The following is a 20,938-nucleotide window of genomic DNA, read 5'->3' on the forward strand; positions in this document are numbered from 1 at the left end:
ATAATCTAATAAAAGAAATACTCCTATCACTAGGAATAATTAATTTAAAAATGCATTTGATAAGTTTTGTAGCAGCTTGCCAGGGTCAGTAAGTTGTTAATGTGCTGTTAAATATAGACGGAAAAATACCTGAACTCGTATACGTATTTTAGGTTCTTTATCATTATGTGCTATTCAGACGACATGCTATGTCAATATATCGCCTACCTTAGGTTCGTGATGAATGATGAGGAAATCGAAACTGTTTATTCCTTAAAAATAATGAACGTCATCGTGACAGAGTACAAAAATAAAGTCCAGATTAGCTTGTAATCTCTCTAATAAACGTGTGTTCAATCAGTTTAAAAAACAGCAACTTATCAGTGTCCAACATTTGTAACTATAGCAGGGACGTGGCCAGCTTTTTTTAGTATGGACCAAGGCTCCTTCATTCATTAGATTTTAAATTCCATATAATGTAATAAACCCAAGACGCCTTCAGTTTCCTGATAATATTATTATACTTCGTCAGCATGTCAGACCTCACCTTAACATCCCTAGCGCGTATGTTATATTTCACCAATCGTTGGACAGATAGTGAAATTTTCTTGGATAAGTAATGTCTCAAAAGCAACTCTCATCGTCAATAAATAATACGAAATCCTGTTTCAGCATAAGTTGTAGAACTGCTACCAGAATAATGTACAGTCCGGTCCTGTACCGTACCGATATCACAGAATTGTTTTTTGGCAACCGGTACAGGAATAGAACGCGACGTGGAATTCAATAATAAATAGCGTCGTCGCCGTCGCGTCGGTTCGAACCACAGTCGTCTATTAAAAAGCAATGAAAATTCAGCGGATTTTTTTGTAATGGAACATTTCTTCCTTATCCAATTAATTAACTTTACATTTCCTCATTTTACGAGATGTTGTTTACAATGGTATGATGCAGTGTGTATGTCTATTAGTTCTTAGTTGTAGGAGAGAAACTGATGGAATAGAATTGAAGAAATCGGAGGCGGGAGAAGTTGTGGTTTTGTAATTTGTATTGAATTAAAGGCGAGCGCCTGACCTTAGCCACGTAGAAAGTTAAATAAGCTGGCGCCTCACTATTATTAAAACACATTGCCCAAACTGGTAAACACGATTCGCTCTAGCCTAGCACAAGTACCTACTTTCTATAAAATAACCTGCTCTCTACTCTGCTTGCTACACGGTGCATGCTTGTCCATACTGATAGCGAAAGAGAACCACTTCCTTATCAGAATGGATAAGTCGTTTTGGCTATAGACAATCACGGATTCTTTTGTTGGGAATTATTACATTTATTCTTCCATGAAAATGTAGCGTGGATGTCCCCTCATCTAGGAACGCGTACTTAGTATGCAGCCCTTGCAAAACAATTTGTTGATCAACCGAACTATTTAAATGGACAACATGGTCCATGGTCCGCTCTTGGTGAAGTGGTATAGAATAAATGAAGTTGTAGGCACCCGACAAGCAGATATTCTTCGCTTGGTAGATGATAACACTAACGTTTCGCCTAAAATTTATGCTATATCAGAGTTACTATCTGGTTAGTTAGAGTTAGATTGATAGTAGTGGAAAATTTGTACAAAGTCCATCTTGTATTATTGAATTAATTTTTAAATTGATTTTATCCATTACAGATAACCTCAAGTTAATGAGGTTGTAGCTAAATGGCAGAGTACTGTTGCGTAAAACCAGGAGCCCGGGTTCGATTCCCGGCAAGGGATTTACAGGAGCAATAATTTTTATCATCAATTTGCTGTTATCTGTATTGGGTGAAATCAATTCAAAAATTAATCCACTAATACATTGAATTAACACTGTAAAAATCTCAAACGTAGCAATACTATTCTACACAATAATAGAAATTTGTGAATATAATAAGTAATTATAGTCATCTGGCACATTACGACGTTCAAACAAACTAAATTAGTTAGGTAGGTAGGTACGTAGTTGGTGAAAGCATAGATCACAATTCTGCGATATATAGCTGTAATTTTCGTCATCTCAACATCATTCAGTAAACCGGTGTTATTTTTAACATCTTTTTGGTACACGACCTGCATTTCGAAAAGAAAAAATAATTTCAATTTCCTCATCTGTCAACGCGTTTTTTCGTGGGCGGATGCAATGACAAAACGTGTCGTCTATATTTACTTTATATTTACCGAACTTGCGTAAGATATCTTTATAGAAGCACTATTTACACGTGTGTATGTACAATTCACGTACAAAGTACATACCTTCATGATTTGCTTGAGCATATAATAGGGACTGCTAGTGTATAAGTGCTGAAAGCTACTGAACTGCCAAAAAATTAGATATTCATGAATTTTCACGACCTAATGACTAAAATTTCTAATAGATTAATGAATTATCTGGGCCTCTGGTCAAGCACGTTGTGGTATGTTGATTATTGAACTGGACCGCACGAGGCAGTTCTGTGCGCTGCTTCGAAAACCCACCCCAACTAGTTGGTATGTTCTTATTTCTCGATCGATCATTTCCATCGAACAACTATTTTATTTTATTTAATTCTACTAAAAGATGGTAATTGACGGCATACAACCAACCCCCCCATGAATGGGTAGATAAAAATATAAGTTTTACTATTGAAAATACTACTGTGGTTGTGCAAAGTAGATTTGTCCATCTCATGAAAAATAAAATTGAGCACGTTAGCGATTCCCAATTTTTGTTTTACTACGGAACCCTTTTTGACCCACCCTTTTTTGGCGGAACCCCATCACGACAAAAATGAGGGGATAATAATTTTTGTGTTTAAGACCCTTTTAACAACCTTCTCAACAACTGCATGGTGTTCATCTTTAAGTTCCATCCAAAGGTTATTCAAATTTTAATCAATTGATTCGGATTTTTGTTTTAGAGAGGTTTTTTAATATCGATCAATTTCTCATACTCCGATACAGTTGAACATTGTACTCTGTGCTCGGTAGCTGTCCCGTATCTTCTCTGGTTCAATAGTTGTTCATTTATTGGTTTATCGAATACCTATACCTATCGACCAAATAAGTCAATCTTATTATCCATTTCTCATCATGCAATAGTTCGATATGACTAAAGGTTGTAACAACTGCTTGTCCAACTTTTCTTCTCGCAAGTCATCTCAGTTCCGTGTGTAGAAGGAGAAGATGATACTGACTTCTGATATCATCTCGCGGAACCCCTGCGACCCTTATACATAACATTTGGGCACCGCTGCTCTAGGTCACAAGTAAATGTAAATAAGTATATAAAGGATAAATATTCGATGATTCAAGACTCTCGAAAGTAGGGATTTCGTATGAAATACCGTTCTTTTTTGTCAACTGATAGAATTCCGACAACTTTGTCTGGTATTTCGGTATTTTCAATAAGTACGCGTACGTCCATAAATCCTTAAGATGTGAGGTCTTCCAACAATTGATCTACTTGAATACTCTACACCAGTGGTTTCCAAACTGTGGGACGCGCGAGACTGTTACAAGGGAGGCATGCAGCTGTTTCCAAATTATCATTTGGAATACAAAAAAATGGGTATACGTAATCCACAATCCTCGCCGCGAATTTTTCGGGTATAAATGCTAAAAAACATGACTCATGCGGCGTTACCTCGCTCTGAGGCGTTCCATTTAAGGCAAGCGAGAGCGCGGAACGAGCGACAAAGAGGCACAATCGGCCTCCGCGTTCGGCAGCGTTCGACATCTGTCTCTCTCCTACTTGAGTGAGCGATGCGTCCGCGTGCACAGCTGCTATACAATAATCATTTCCATTTACCTCCTCTATATCCATACAAAATTAAATTAAAATTTTTTTTTGAAAAATGAAACCATTCCATCAGTATTTTCTTATGACGTTGTCACGTTCAACTATCGTCAGTAAACCGACTTTACAGACAACCGATTTTTTTACATAATATATATTATTTTGTAGCCCATTAAATAAATTATATCAGTTGAGTATTTATGAAATTAGAAAATTAAGGGAACGTAACAATTTTTTTTTGTAAAAGGGTGCGCAGATACACAAAGGTTGGAAACCACTGCTCTACACTGTACCTGCTTTCCATACTGCCTAGGCGTTTAGTCAATCATTTTTGCACTGATGGCTTCATTGCCCATGCTTATTAGAAAATGCCATACTTTGCAGATAGTCTGCAACAGACATATAAATACATTGTATGCATAAGATGTTCAAGGATTCGAGAACGTCATGTATGAATTTATGAATCCATTTTGCGGACGCGATACCTCCATAACTAAATGAATTTATGTATATTTGTCACGCTGTGCACTCATACTTTTATTTGAACCTGTGTCGACGTTTCTGTGTATGCGACCATTTATTTATTTTTTTCTTCTGGTCATCTAACTGGTTTTGTTTTATTTCCAGACAGAGCACCTAGTGAGGCACTTCTAGTCTGCAGAGACACGTTCTCAGGGTCAGTCACCACGAACGGCGAAGGTATGTGATCTCGAACCTCTTTATTTTCATGTACAGGGTGTCGTTAAACTTTGTCGTGCAGTATATCAAATTTAAAAGCGTCATCATCACATGGGTATACCATGGTTTGGAACACGGTGTGCTGTAGATGCGGTTTTTATCGATTCATTTCGAAATTGACCTTTATATCCCCTGGACAAAAATTTTCAGTCTCTCAGAGTCTTTCACAGTCTCTCAGTTATTGCCTAGGTGTCTCAAATTTGAATCAATTGTATGAGAGACTAGAACGATAAAATTGTTAATTCAGAAGTTCGAGTCTCTCACAGAGAGACTCAATGAATAAAACTGAAAAATTGAGAGACTCGAGTCTCTCGTAGAAAAACTGGGATCTCTGAAATATGTTGAACTTTTAATTTTAACCATGTCTCTCGAGTCTTCCGTTCAGAGACGCTAAACAGTTTTTTTGACAGTCTCTCTCAGCGACACCAGAGAGACTCGATGAGAGACGGAGACTCGAGTCTCGCTTTCAGACACTCTGAGAGACTGAACATTTTTATCTCGGGTCACTTTCGGTTTTGAAATAAGGTGAATAAAGAGAGAACATTGTCACTTTTCGTCTGTTCAACAACCTTGCTCCTAGAATTTGAACGGATTCAATTCAGAATCAAATATAAGGAAGTTCTATTGCATAGAATGGTCAATGAACGGCTTCATCTTTTGAAAAACATGAAGCAATTTAGGAAAATTCGTACAATTTATAGGATTTGAAGAGTGTTACGTATTGTTCAAAAGATTTTGGGTTCGTCTAATTTAGGACAGTTTTGAGAGAATCTGGAGATATTCTTTCAGATAGATGTTGTCGACAAGGTATATTCCACACCTTCACAAACTTATGCATTTTCAGTGTGTGTTCTGTGAACGTTTTCCCTTCCCTATATATCAACTATGATTGCAACTTATCTTGTTTATAAGCATGTTGCCATGGACCGTACTAAAATTTTGCAATAATTTTTTGGATGTTGCCGAGTCCGAACTTTGATATACCGCTCGTTGTTTGGCAATAGGCGACGAACTGTTTGGCAGAAAGCTTAATCACGTCCCAAATGATGAACCTAGAGGAAAATTAATTTTTAAAGGTGCACTATAACCCCTAGGGAAATTTAATAACGAACTTAATGATGCAAGAGTATTTAACTAATTTTATTCTAGGCGAATATCTTGTAGTAGTTACGTACAATAACAGAACAAGAAATATTACGGGGTATTTTAATTTCATTTTTAATTCGGGTTTGTTTTTGAATTGAAACTTTCTGGAATTTTAAGTATTAATATTGACTACCTAATATCCAAGTACCTATATACTTGTTTTTGTTATGAAATCCTATGACATTGTTAGTTACTTAATAGTGGATTAATATGCAATATTAATTTGAAATCATTTTTTCGATTTTGTTTTACCCATTACAAACTACCTCAAATTAATGAGGGAAAAATGAGGGGTTCGATTCCCAGCGGGGGTGTAACAGCAGCAACAATTTTTCCCTCATTAATTTGAAGTAGTTTGTAGTGGGTTAAAAAACAAAAATCGAAAAAATTATTTCAAATTAATTTTGCTTGTTTTTGTTGTTTAGGTTGTTTTTTTTTGTATTTTGCAATGTCTGCATTTTGTAACTGACGTTATTTTCTAGAACATCAAAGAAAAGCGTTGTTGTCGGCGTTTTAATAAGTAACAGAAGTCACTTATCAGCGAAAACTGTGTTAAAATCCGGCATTACTGTTCATTATCGCACGCAGTTCGTGGAAAAACTTGGGTACACCTACATTAATAAATGTAAAAATTGTTTGAGGTAAATTAGATGTAAAAAGCCGTTTCCTGTAGTAATAAGGCTAATAAATTTCGGTTCACTATTTATGTCCCTTGTGTTTAAATTGTGACACAAAACATATGACTGTTGGAAATATTGTTTTGTAGATTTGTCAATTTTCCTAGCTATTGTATTATATGCGGGCGATTGGAGGGTCAAATTGAAAATTTTGGTCAAATTTAGATGTATGTCGCAACTACAGATGAACAAAATGGTTTTAATTTTAAAATACATTATGAAAAAGTAGGGTTGTAAATAATTTTATTAATGGAAAGTCATTGTCATTATTTAAAGGTACAAATATCAAAAAAATATATGCAAATCAATTTTGGTTTTGATCTTTTTCACATTGAAAGGATGAAAATCCAATCCATAGTTTTGCCAGATTTAGGCTAATCAAAGAAGTAATATTTTTAATACTTTTTGATTATATCCATTAGCATATCAGTATATGCCTGTACTTTTCGGAGTAGAGAGAACAAAAAATTTCAGATCCTATGGAAATAATTAATCCCAAATATTGTGGATTCGATTGAGCTTTCGGGGATGTTTTTCCGTTTCTTTGGACTTTGGAACTGCGAAATTCATGGCAAAACAGAGAGGAAACCAATATTGAATCCTCAATATTTTTGATTATCTATGTTTTGCTCTCTCTTCAATTCAAATATTAGAAGGGCTAATCAACAATGTGAGCTGCTTTCGTTCTTAGATATTGAAAAGTGGAATAAATGAATTAATAAGTTATAAACTACAAGTGTTAAATCAAACAAGAACTACGTTATAGTTTATTGTATTAACAGAAGCTACAAGTAATCAACTTTGTCTTGAGATAATGATGATAATTCTTCACTTGTTTCAAACAAGAAAAGCTCCTTTCTCTAGACCTCTAGAGAACCGTGTGTAAATTCGGATAAAAGTAACACAAACATTGGTTCCTCAAAAATATAGAAAAGTTAAATAGTGATAATAATGCTGATTCTAGTTCCTCTACAGTTGTGACAGTTAAAATGTAAAGGTCCATTCCTGAACCAAATTGACCTCTAAATTCTTCAGGATAGTGTTGCGTGAGACACTGAGCTTTTTCTGTGACCCTAAGGTCTGTTGCCCTTAAACCGTAATCCTGTTGGTAAATTACGCGCTGGATTAACTATACCCTAAACAAAAATTTTCAGTCTCTCAGAGTCTTTCAGCGTCTTTCACAGTCTCTCAGTTATTGCCTAGGTGTTTTTATGGATCTCTCACAGTCTCAGTATGAGAGACGAACGATAAAATTGTTAATTCAGAGATTCGAGTCTCTCACAGAGAGACTGAACGAATAAAAGTGAAAAATTGGGAGACTCGAGTCTCTCGTAGAAAGACTGGGGTCTCTGAAACATGTTGAACTTGAAAATTTTAACCAAGCCTATCGAGACACCACTTATTGAGAGATTCGAATCTCTCGTTCAGAGATTCGAGTCTCTCGTTCAGAGACTGGATACAAAATGAGGATCTCTCTATGAGCGCCTCGAGTCTCTCGTTCAGAGACGCTAAACGGTTTCTTTGACAGTCTCTCGACAGTCTCTCTCAGCGACACCAGAGAGACTCGATGAGAGACGGGGACTCGAGTCTCGCTTTCAGAGACTCTGAGAGACTGAACATTTTTATCTCGGGTAATTATCACCTTTGTCATTGACAGCGGCAGACTTGGTCTGTGCTTAAGTAAAATATCATAAAATTTGTCAATGTTTCTAAATTTGATAACTTCATGAGATGACATTATTAACATAAATTGAAAAATACGAAAATCAGTTGAGGTGTATGCAATTGTTTATCTATGTGTATGCATGACATCACGGCGCCCGCTCTCTTCGCCGATTGTTCAAGGTGACCATGTAAGTTAGAATAATTACATAAATGCATTAAGAATTACATTCAGACATACATAAGACGCGTATAAAACATACCAAGATTGTTATACATATGTATGCTCATAAGTACATGATTGAATGAGATATATTCCATTGAATATTTTTTCTTGTACATTTATACATTTAATTTTTATTTTATTTATCTGAGATCTTGCATATTTAGAAAGCTGCAAGTACGTTGTATTAAAAAGGAACATCTAACAATTAATTTTGCCGTAAATGAAGATTATCATTGCCCAATGACAACAATAATTATGTGAAGCCTGGCTACCTACCGTTTTTCGATGAATTTAAAAGAGTTGTTTATCGTTTCGTTTTTGTGGAGGTGTGTATCAAATAGATGCCGAATGAATTGAAAGAACAACTGTTTTATGCAAATGCTATCATTTGTATTATGAACGCGCTCAAAGAACTCTTAGTGGTTCATGTAATATTTTATTGTATAATTAGGCTGCAAAGAAGTACATAAAAAAGTCTATTTTTTTAGCAGTTCTGCAGTTTTCCACAACCTTTACACCCGCATCCCCTGATGAGCTAGACGTTGTTTTGAGCTTTGATAAGATGCCAATCTGCTTAATACGTAATAACAGTTTGACCTTTAAAGCTGCAAAATGCCTATGGTCAATATTAATGCACCGCCACTGAACAGTTGCTTTACATCCGTATATTTAATCTTCCTGACGTCCTATTAATAGATTATAATCTGCAGAACTGTGTATGTTAGCAGTTTAATCATCAATGGATTGATCAAACGAAAAAAATATTTATTTTGTTTAAAATAGATGCATCAATTACTTAACAGTATATTAAAAAGTGTTTTTGAGGAATTGCGTACCTTTGCTTTCTGGGTCGGTCGAGCCGTCGTCTTCTCTTCCGGCTGTGGTCGTCGGTGTAGCGTCCCGACGTCACGTTGACCCCTATATGCGTCGCGACCGCCACTGCCGGCGGAATTCTAGCGCCTGGCGCCACTATCTTCTGTCTCTTTCATTCTATTAACACCTCTCGCTTTTATGGTCCTTTTTATAGAACTTTGTGTTTTACATTTAGTTATTATTATTATCATGTGTACAATACATATGTATTTATGCATAATATAGTAATATTTATGATGCATGAGTGTATTAAGAAAATTATTTATTGTTTTTATACTGAGCCACTTCAAAGGCATTTTAAAAATGTACGTTTTAAATTATTTTCTATTTTGGTTTTTTTTTTTTTTTCGATTTTTTTCTGTCGGTTATTATATCGGCTGTAAGAAAACAGTTACAAGGTACTAATTTACATTCTCGAATCTATGAATGTGTTTGTGTACGTGTAAATCATTAATCATCCGTATTTTTTGATGCTAAAAAATGTAATACAAATAAGTTATTGATGGGTTGATAGTATCGATATCGACCTTGAACCGAATGTATCGAAAAATACCCGATAAAATTATCTTGCCTTTTTTCCTTAGAACGTTATCTAATTGTGTGAAATAATTAATTTGTGTATTATCCTGAAACCTACTACATACTACTGAATAATTAGTTGTAAACAAGAAATCATAAATTTAATTTGAATGACTTTTTGAACCCCACTATATACGTTTAAGGGGTGTTTCTGAAATAAGTAGCAAACCTGGTGATAGGACACTATAAGACAAGAAAAATTAGATAAATGTTTCGTGGTCCGAAAGTCCACCGTTTTCGAGAAAAACGCATTTGAAAGTACAGTTAGAGGCCAGTCCGACCCTGGTAAATAGGGCATTGCAACGCCGCATTCAATCAGCTTCAGCATTCGTGTTGTACGAGTATTTTGGATCCAACTTTTTTTTGTATGGGGCCGTTGGGATGCGCTGATAGTTATGTATTTTGAATGATATTTTGAGATTCTTTGGACACCCTTATTGTATACAACCAGTCTTGCCATGGTTGTATGCAATATGCAATTATCGGTTAAAAATGCAGTTGGCCCAAATCTTATCAGGTATGATTACTATTGTTGGTCGCCGACCCCGTCATGTCGGTTCATGTCGGGCGCCAGTTACCACCAAAGTCAACTGACTTCAGACACGTTTTCGTCTGTTGCATTTACGCTTTCTTTTATATCTTTACTTTGGTCTTTGGGGACGGTAGACGCGACATTCATCCGCCGATTCACCGTCGTCGGTCGCCACCGTTAGGAGTGGCGCGCCGCGTCTGTCTCTCTGTCTGGTTCCACGTCCAACACCTGCCGAATATCACCGACGCGCGGCTAAAATGATAGATGTTAGTAAGGGGGAGAAAATTCGGAATAAATGGGGAACCATAACCCACTGTTTGTATGGCAGAAGCCAGGCGCCACATCTACATTTAATCGGTAATCGGGCATGACTGCCTGTTTTGCACGAAAGACAAAAATGGTAAGAAGAATGACCAGTACCATTGTATCTACTGTTGCAAATCCATGCAATACTCAATATATCATCTTTTGGTGTGGCATATGCACTCTCATTCGTCGAAATTTGACCGGATTTAACCAGTTTCATTTTCAAATCCATGTTCCCAAGAGAAGCATTAATCATAACTGACACATACACACATACATCAATTGTTCTTGTCTCGGCCAGGCGAGCAGATTTAAAATTCGGCTCAGCCGTGTGTCATTTTTTTTTTTTTTAATAATGATGCTTTAACATTGTGGTAAAAAGTGACATAAGGTGGAGACGGGAAGGATGGCGGACTGCTGGCGTCTTTGAAACAATACAGTAAATTGCCGCACGTAATTGTAAAATGCACGCCCCTTTTGCGGTTTCGTTTTGGTATCCGTACTTGTTGTGACGTTGTAGAACCTATGTAATGTACCTAATTTGTCTGCGCGTACAAAAGTTTGTTAACCTTAACGATAAAACTTTAAAGCAACTTTCACATCAAAGACATAATTTGAAAGAAGATTGTTGTGATCATTAAATGTTGGTGAAGGTTTAAAATAGTACGAGAAGTGATAATTAATTCAATAATTTATTATTAACTTTCGCAGTAGTCATCTACATTCCTGCATTTCCCATCCCTGGAAACAACCTTCGTATCCTTTTGAAGTTATGAAATTCATAACCATTGTAACAGTAGTTTTGACATCTTCTCTACGCCGTTATGATTTGGATCCGGAAAATCCGACCTTTTTTTTAGGATTCCACCGGGTACCAAATTATAGCGCCGGGTGATATTCACCTAATAGAAAGTTCGCCAAGACGAAGACGTGAACTATTAACCGATTATCCGACACCTGTTAAAATCACTGTCCGGTGCGTCCCTAATTATAAGTAATGTTCTTTCCGCTCTTCGAATCCATCAGTTCTTTTAATACCTACCCAGTGAAACATTTTGACGAAAAAGAGGAGACCTTGGTCTCTTTTCAATACAAATATTTATATATATTTTCCGTACGTTCAACGGGTCGAACAAGTAACCGTTGTGACATCAGTTTGTTTTGTGTTTCTCCTAATCCATAACTGTGGGAACCGTCCTTCTTACGTCCTTCCTTGGCCTTATGAGATAAGTCCCAGGCGCCACCATTGTTCGCCACGTCCTCCGCTTGGTCGTTGACTAAACCGTGTCGAGACGACCGACGAGATCGTATTGTGTACACAGTCATTGTATTCAAACACACAAACACATATCTTGCCTACATATCTACGTCGAGGCTCATCATACTCGTAACACACATACATGGAATCGTATACTCGCGTAATGAACATAAGTACATATACTTCTGGGGGGGGGGGTAAATATTTTAAGTTCAAACTTAATAAAAATGCAAATAGGATTAGAAAATACCACAAGTGGCGCGGTAAACGTCATCTGTAGTGCAATGCTACATTTTAGGATTACGTATGCCCCAACAAATAATTCGAAGTGCTCTGTATTCTGTCGAAACTGCCAGACGCGGATCGCGATTTCTATCTTTTTGGATCTCATCAGCGCATCGCAGGCAGCACGACAGGACACAGACCAACTTTTACCTGCTGTCTTACTTAATAGCGCGTTTTAGAAAATACCACAAATGGCGCGGTAAACGCCATCTGTAGTACGATGTTACATTCTAGGATTACTTCGTTATTCGTCTGTCTGTTAAGGCCCTTTTTGTCAGGTGGAGGTATCAAATTAAATTTAATATCAAATACTTATAGGCCTGCAGTCTCGTCGAACTGTGAGAAAGACAAAGACTTAACACGCAAGACCAAGATTGTGTTAACAAGAAAAATACCAATACTAGAAGTGTTTGAGAAAAACCAAGACTAACACCAAGATTGGGACAGTCTTGATCTTACTTTGCTCATCGCTAGTCAGAATCGTAGGGTAATTAACGTTAGATTTAACACTTGATGATCTTAAATAATATAACAGAATAACTTAAACTCATCAAGGCGTCACGGAAGAGGTCGAGGCAGTTGTGATGACGGTTGTTTGAATTGAATTAGAGGTATCGATAATTCTTTCCTTTTAGTATTTTGAAATGAGCAAAAAATAAAGAAAATGTAATTGATCGTAGTCCTATCCTTATCCAGTAGGATCATTTCTACTATTATCAAAATAAAGTTAGGTTTCACATCTCACTTTCCAGTAGGATTAAGTCAAAGCATGTATTAAGGAAGTTCTGATTAGTTTTTGTTTATATTGAACTACTCTACCAGATATGTTTGCCTTTCGCCTATTTAGCTTAACTAACGTAAATGTCATTCGGGCAAAGAAGTAGTTAAGGGTGGACCTCGAGTGCCCAAGACTCACGCATTGAAAATTCTGGGCCATGCGCTGGCCCACCTCGATTATTAAAACCCCAAACATTCAATTTCATATCATCCTCCACGCTTTGCTTAATCCAAAAATTATGCAGCGTTACTGTTTAATGATGCAAGAGTATCTGTTGCATGTCCAAATCGAGATGTTTTGCGATTTTTGATTGCTAAATTACTTACCGCAGTAAATTTCACTCCCTGGCCGAGGGTCATAGAAAAGTAGCACACGCACCAAGGGAATAAATAAACATGTGATTTTTTCTTGGCTAGGTGCGTAATGCACTGATGATATTATCGCGGAGCTTGGGGCATTTTCTTGGGTTTTCAGTGAAAAAACTACAGCGATGTGACCCACTCTTGTGCCTAGGTCTGACTCTGAAAGTGAAATTCATTTCCTGGGCCTAAATGTACTACTAAATTGAACCTACTCCATCTTGGAAGGGATGGCATTGCGCTTAGAGTATTGTAGTACTATTTTCTTAAACTTCGATAAGAAATCCCCAAGATAAAAATGTTCAGTCTCTCAGAGTCTCTGAAAGCGAGACTCGAGTCTCTTTGGTGTCGCTGAGAGAGACTGTCGAGAGACTGTTAAAAAAACTGTTTAGCGTCTCTGAACGAGAGACTCGAGTCGCTCATACAGAGATCCTCATTTAGCGTCTCTGAACGAGAGACTCGAGTCGCTCATAGAGAGATCCTCATTTTGTATCCAGTCTCTGAACGAGAGGCTCGAATCTCTCAATAAGTGGTGTCTCGATAGGCTTGGTTAAAATTTTCTAAATTCAACATATTTCAGAGATCCCGGTCTTTCTACGAGAGACACGAGTCTCTCAATTTTTCAGTTTTATTCATTCAGTCTCTCTGTGAGAGAGACTCGAATCTCTGAATTAACAATTTTATCGTTCGAGTCTCTAATACAGAGACTGTGAGACATCCATAAAAATACGTAGGCAATAACTGAGAGACTGTGAAACACTGTAAGAGACGCTGGCAGACTCTTGAGAGACTGGAAATTTTTGTCTAGGGATATCTAAATAAACTGCAACTATTGCAAAATATAGGTATACTAGACACAATCTTCATACACTTGGATTTTTATCAATTGAACAGAGAATAAAACTTAATGTGTATTGTAAGTTATCTATTTGACGATATAATTGTAATTGATTTGTAAAGATGAATTTTGGGGTGTTTAGCTGCTTCTAATTGCTCTTGCATGTTTTACGGAATTCCACTTTTCATTTGTACATATTAGTTTTGCACTTTACAAGACACATTACACGCATGTTCTTTATAAATTACAATTCCCTCTTTCATGCATTAGATTGCATTATGAATTGATTATATCGTTAAAAGGATAAATGGTCTGTACTTAACAAAAGATCGCGTTTTAATAATAAGAAAAGTAGAAGAATTTTTAAGCATTACGTGTGTGTTGTATATGTAAATATGCATGTAGAAATCATGGCTTCCATTTGTGATAAGAGTTCCATGATAAATAAAGGTATAAATTATCCTTGCTTACCGCTGTCAATTAAAGTTTTATTGTGCATTGAGTTTCTCTTAGCACTTCTTGGAATATATGTACATACGTACGCGCATGTTCAAATTTTTACGTCGATGTAGAATTACAACTATTTAAATTATTTAAATTTGCTGCATAATAAGCATTCAGAAAGTCGTAGAAAAAATAAATTTTAATGCGCTTTTTGTAGGTGTGTTCACAGCCGCTAATGTAAATTCATGACATAAACGACCATTGTACATCAAACGTTTGTTATTGTCAGTAACTAGACAGCGATGCAATTTATATGTATGTTTGTATTTCTGTTGTTGTTAAGGCGTTAGCAAGTAACACACCATCTTACTATTGAAAATTCTAGGTGGTGATGTTTTCCATAGAAGTTTATATTTACCACCAATTTTCATAGATGGAATGGAAGACGCTATCAACATCATTAGACAATACAAGTGTAGGGATAGATATACAGGGGCAAAAGATTAGTATGCTTTAGATTTTCAGATGATATAGCAGCAGTATCAGCACCTAGCAAGGAGGAGTTAGAGATAGTTTTGAATAAATTCGAGACCGTATTGACAAAAGAGTATTGTATGAAAATAAATAAAAGTAAAAAAAAAAATACTGGGATGCAAGGGAAGAAAAAGTAAGAAAAGAGGGAATATAAAAATAGGAAACGAAAAATTAGAAGAAGTGGCTGATTTTCGGTATCTAGGAATTCATATAAGTCAGGACGGAAGGAGTAGTAGGGATATAAATCAGAGGATAGCGCAGGGTCGAGTCGCCTTCAATAAAAAGAAGCAACTCCTATGCTTACGAACGATTAATTTAGAAATTCCAAAAAGATTGTTAAAGATATGTATATGTTTGGAGCGCTTTGCTGTACGGGTACGAAACATGGACGGTGGGCCAGGCGAATAAGAAAAGGTTAGAAGCTTTCGAAATGTGGTGTTATCGGCGAATAATAAGGATACCATGGATGGAAAAGGTTAGATATAGAGGTATTAGAAAGAATAGAACAGAGGATCTAAGGAAGTCAATAAGAAATAGGCGAGAAAGGTTGGTAGGACACCTTCTCAGGCATGAAGGTCTAGTCAGAGTCTATTAAAAGCAGAAACAAGTGTCAAAAGAAGTAGAAGTAGACCTAGCTTAGATTAGTGTTCGCAAAAAGTTAAGGATGTGGGATGTTCTAGTTTTAGGGAAATGCGAAGATTAGCTTAGAATAGAAAACAGTGAAGGTGCGTGTCCAACAAGTCTTAGGACTGACGACATTATGATGTTGATGATTGAAAAAATCTCCAAGAAATCGCCTCCAGTGAAAGTAATATAACGACGGAAGTACATATACGCGAGGGTCTTCAAAGCGATATAACTCATTGATTTTTAATAACACACATTACTCTAATCATATCTCATTACCTAAGTGATACTAAATCGATCGAAAAACAATGTTCTGTGCGATGTGTAATTGATAATTAATTGAATGTAACAAGTGGGACGTCAACGTTCAATTAACTAAATTTTGGTTTGATTCTTTTTTGTCGTGTGTATTGTTGAAATTCTGACTCACTGAGCTTGTGTCGCTAGATTCACTGCTTCGATCCAGTTCTCCAACATTTTGAAGTCACTGGGCGAGAGTTTGAGTGAAATTTTCAGGTCTATTATTCCTTTTGAGGTACGGAACTCTAAAAAGCAATTCGTTAGATCCGAGATCCTTTATTGTCAATGAGAAGGCCCTCTTAATATGTCTTGGATTATAATTTTGAGATTAAGTTCGCCGTTCTAATTTTTCCTTAATGTGATGCCCATGTAGTGAGGTGATTGAGGAATATAGAAAGGTCCGTCCAATGTGTATGAAAACGTGTTGGTTAATTTTAGTCCTTAGATCATTGCAATTGGCGAGTCACAACACTGGCGCCAGTGGCCGTCACACTGAGCCACAATTTACTGCCTACCGACAGTGCACTTTGCTTTGATTTTCATCGTTTACTACGCACATAATTAGAATGTTACAGATATCCCACATGTACAATGTGTAACATAGTAGGTATCGTAGTTTGGCAGGAACAAATACACAAAAAACTAAACCGTAACAACACCTCGACTATATCCACCCAAATCCCAAAATACCATGCGAATTATCTAGTGCATCTAGTAATTTTGGCCTGTATTGACTTTTAAAAAGTTGAGTGTTTCTAGCGTTGTCCTTGTCCTTAAAATATTTTCGAATGTTGAAGATTGTCCTCAAGTAAAAGAGTTCTAGAGTTAACTGAAACGGAAGAATAGAGAACGTTGTAAAATGTTTGAGAACCATTATGTTTAAGAGGTAGATCTAGATTCTGAGTATTTTCATATATTTTCGCAAAAGGGTTCTAAAAAATAATTAGATTTCCCATAATGTTCGAAATTTCTACAGAATTGGATTGCGAAACAACCACCAAATGACCATCTGGAATATCCTAACTCATATTATATTATTTACATTTGTTACAATGCGCGATCGTCTAAAATTGCTGTAAACATAATAAGAAGTTGCAACTTAAATTTACGTTTCATACAAATAAATGTACCACATCTAAAATTACCGTCTCCTTGAAGTACTGTTTGAACGTAATATATAATCGTTCTATCGCCACCATCGCAGTTCGAGTCTAGACCTCTGTAGACCGTCTAGACTAATTAATTTCGAAATTAACCTGGATTGTAATTGTCAAGAGCGGTAATAGTAGTAGGAAAAGGGGGCAGTTTTTAAATCAATTTAACATCGACATGTTTTGCACTTTCAATCTTAGCAACCTCTTCTTGGCTGAATGGGCTTGCGTTTGTTTGGAAATCCTAATCACCGTTTACTGTAAATGAATTTATAGTGAGCGCAACACTATCTTTAATAAAAAAAAAATTATTAGTTAGTTTTGTCCAGTAATTAATGTCTATCTACATATATTATTGTACGTATTAATTAATCCATTTGAGGTAGCCGTTACTAGGATATTCTGGACAATTAATACGTTAGGTTAAGGATGGGGGATATCATAGCGATTCCCCATACATAACTCTGGAATAAATGTAGTGTCAATTTTGCTGTGACCACTAGGACATTAAAAATTGTCTAGTCATAAACGTTACCTAACATAATGTTCATTTTCTTAATTAAAAAATATTTAAACGTTACCCATTTCCTAATCGTTAAAGTAATTAGATTTTCCTGCAAACGATTAGTAGGCGCTAGAATATTTTTTTATCAGAACGTCTACATCTACAAAAATACGTAAACGATGATGTCGCTAGTAAGCTCCGCCTTTTCAATTTTTATAATAACATAACTGATTGGGTCGGTAAGATACAGGATCCGAGTCAATAATGACAAAAGTAAAATTAAGGAAAAAAGTAATTGAAGATAGTAGGAGACACGTTAAGAAGCACAAACATACGCAATATGGTGAGTGGATATTAGTGAAATTAATTCAAAAAACCACAAAAAAGTTTTCCCCGTTGTCCTATTGTAGATACTGTAGTTTTAAAATTGTTAACAGGACTAAATTAAGTATAATTTTTTTTTCTGGAAGGTATTACAAAAAAAGATATGAGTTAATCGTGGCGATTATAAAAATACAATTTGATAAAATGATTAGATCTTCTATTATAAGTCGCACCATACTCGCGCTTATTTTGCTGTTAATATTGCAACTCGATTTTCGAACACGTTTGTGACGTAATACAGCGGCGCCAGCTCGGGCTCGTAACGTTTATTTTTAGCAATCGGCCGTGCGCCGACGACGGCACGAGTTAATCGTATGCATGTACTTATGCATGTGTGTGAGTTGTGTGTGTATGTGTGTGTTTGGGTGTGAGCGTATACTTTGCAACAATATACAACAATAATACGAACAGTGGCGTGTCCCTCCGGAAACTAGGAAGGAACTCGCTCTCGTCCTTCCGCCATCCTTCGGAGGTTTTGCTTTTTAACCCATTGATCGACGAAGAAAATCGGGTATACTCTCGATCTTGTGAAACATACAGATAATCCATACATCTACAATCCCAACAATGAACAGTCCAACTGTGTAGATCGATGAACAAGCTCTCGGGCTTGTTCTTGGTCGTGTGAAAATCCGGATAATCCGTCCCTTATATTTCTAACAGCCCAATTGTGTAGGTCAACGAACAAAATAGGGTAACTCTTGGTCTTGTGGAATATCCGGATAATCTATACCTATCCCCATAATCTGAACAATTCTGGCATATTGTAGGTCTTATGTAGTGCCCAGATAATCCATACCTGCTCCCTATAATTAGAACAATCCGATTGTGGTTCGACGAACAAACTCGGGCATATTCTTGATATATTATTCGGATAATCCATTCCTCTATAATCCGAACAATGTAATTGTGTATGTGGACGAACGCCTTGTGCTATGTTCAAATAATCCATCCCCTTGTAATCCCAATAGCCCAATTGAGGAGGTCGACGAAGAAACCTGGGCATATTCTTGGTCTTATCCATATCACCACAATCCGAACAACCCAATTGTGTAGGTTGACAGACAAACTCGGGAATATTGTCTCAGTCTTGTACAATATTTGGATAATCCATCCCCTTATAATCCGAACTACCTAATTGAACAATCGATGAACAAACTTGGACATATTCATGATCTTGTAGAAGGTCCGGTAGTAGACCGAGTAATCCATACCCTTCAATGCAAACAACCCAGCTGTATAGGCCGATACAAACTGGGACATTTTCTTGTCTTGTAAAATGTTCACAAAATTCGTTTTCCCTATAATGCGAACGATCCAATTATGCAAAGATGTACTCAAAATCGGATTATCGATCTTCGATAATCTGAAGTGTTAGGAAGAATGTTTTTTCAATAAAATACTCGTAAAAAACTATTGCACGCTTCATTCCCTTTGGTAACTAATGCTGGTGGGCGGTTAGTCTCTTCATCCCTTCATTGGGCGAATGCCTTTTTAGTCGCATTTTAGGAATCGTGAGAATAGATAAATGGTGATTAGGGAGTGATAATATATGAAATTAACGAAATGAACATAGATGAATTAATGTTTATACATTTTAAAAATTTCAGTAAATGTACTGTATTCACATCTGACATCATTTTTGGCATGTTGGAATGTCAACAGTCAGTCATGAGATTGTAGAATAGAATTTAGTAGTGTTTTCAGTGTTGGAAGATTGATTATCCGGATATTGTAAATTACGGTATGAAGTTAAAATTAGTACTATCCGCCCCCTGAAGGGTTTATACTCATTTATATAATAATGTTCTTCATACTAGTTCATATCGGCAGAATTTCGTAAATAAATTATTATATATATATAAAGCAAAAAAGTGCGATTTTTCATTACGTTTTTCTCGAATTTGTTGTTGTTTATAAATAATGTTTAGTATGCGACGGTTAATCATTGATTAGCAAATCGTTGGCACCAAAAGTGACACCACTGTTTGCACAAATAGAATTTATAAAAAAGCTATCTTCTTCCTAAACACTTCTGTTTAATAGTAGTGTTTACTATTAATATGGCAATCGCCAGCATTGTAACTAAATGACGTAAATGCCGCTATAGTGTTGAAAGCAATAACAACAATAGTAATAATAATATCCAGATACGTAAATTTTCTATCATGGTAGACGCCTACCCTATGTATACATATGTATGGGTGTATAAGTAATTAAAAATACGATACATATACATATGTAATCTGCTCTTCTATTTATAACAAACATAACGGTTGGTATATGTGTAATAGCATATAGTTTTCGTTTTATTTTAACAGAAAAATGTTACAATTAATTATGTCAATATGGAAAATTCGTTCTACTGACCTCGTTAAGGGTAGTTCAACTGTGGGGTCTACCGTAAGATTTCTTCCACCAAACGTAATCCTATAATTAGCTACCATTTCACGGTTTAACTACTGATCCTCATCATGAAATTTTGTACATATGTTGTCAGGGGTACATAAAAGGACATAGAGTAGCTTGCATCCAGAAAACAATACTGTTCTCGAGGGATAGAAAAATTAGATTTAAGACATCAACGGGAGTGATAAAAAAAACTTTAAACTTTTGGGTGTTTCATTCATACCAGTCACTACAGCTGTTGGGCGGGCAGGGCGGAAGGCCCTCTTCAGCCTCGTTTCAGGAATCGTGGGAATGGGTGGGTGGTGGTTCGGGTGAGAAAGATGGGACGGACGAAATGAAGACAGAAGGCAGTGGAAGATTATTTATCTGTGGAATATTACTGCCCCAGCATTTGCCTAAATGATCCAAGGAAATCAGAGAAAAACTTGGACCAAAACAGACAGACTCAGAATTCCTCCCGAAAGCTAAAGCAATGATCTAACTTTTGTGTGTTTCATTCCCACCAGCCACTAATGCTGGTGGGCGGGCAGTCCCTCCGGATTAAACCGGAA

General features: G+C 36.4%; 1 protein-coding gene across 1 annotated transcript in view; it reads left to right on the forward strand.

Annotated features, from left to right (window-relative positions):
- The window catches only part of LOC108734313 (mothers against decapentaplegic homolog 6), an 80,877-nt gene that overhangs the window by 46,193 nt on the left and 13,746 nt on the right, over nt 1–20,938 (forward strand). Inside the window, exon 3 of the mRNA XM_018465807.1 lies at nt 4,404–4,475. Within this exon, the coding sequence (XP_018321309.1) occupies nt 4,404–4,475 (72 nt within the window). The remainder of the gene's footprint in view (nt 1–4,403; nt 4,476–20,938) is intronic.

Source organism: Agrilus planipennis, unplaced genomic scaffold, assembly GCF_000699045.2.
Source record: "Agrilus planipennis isolate EAB-ADULT unplaced genomic scaffold, Apla_2.0 scaffold83, whole genome shotgun sequence".
In the NCBI taxonomy this organism is placed as follows: Eukaryota; Metazoa; Arthropoda; class Insecta; order Coleoptera; family Buprestidae; genus Agrilus; species Agrilus planipennis.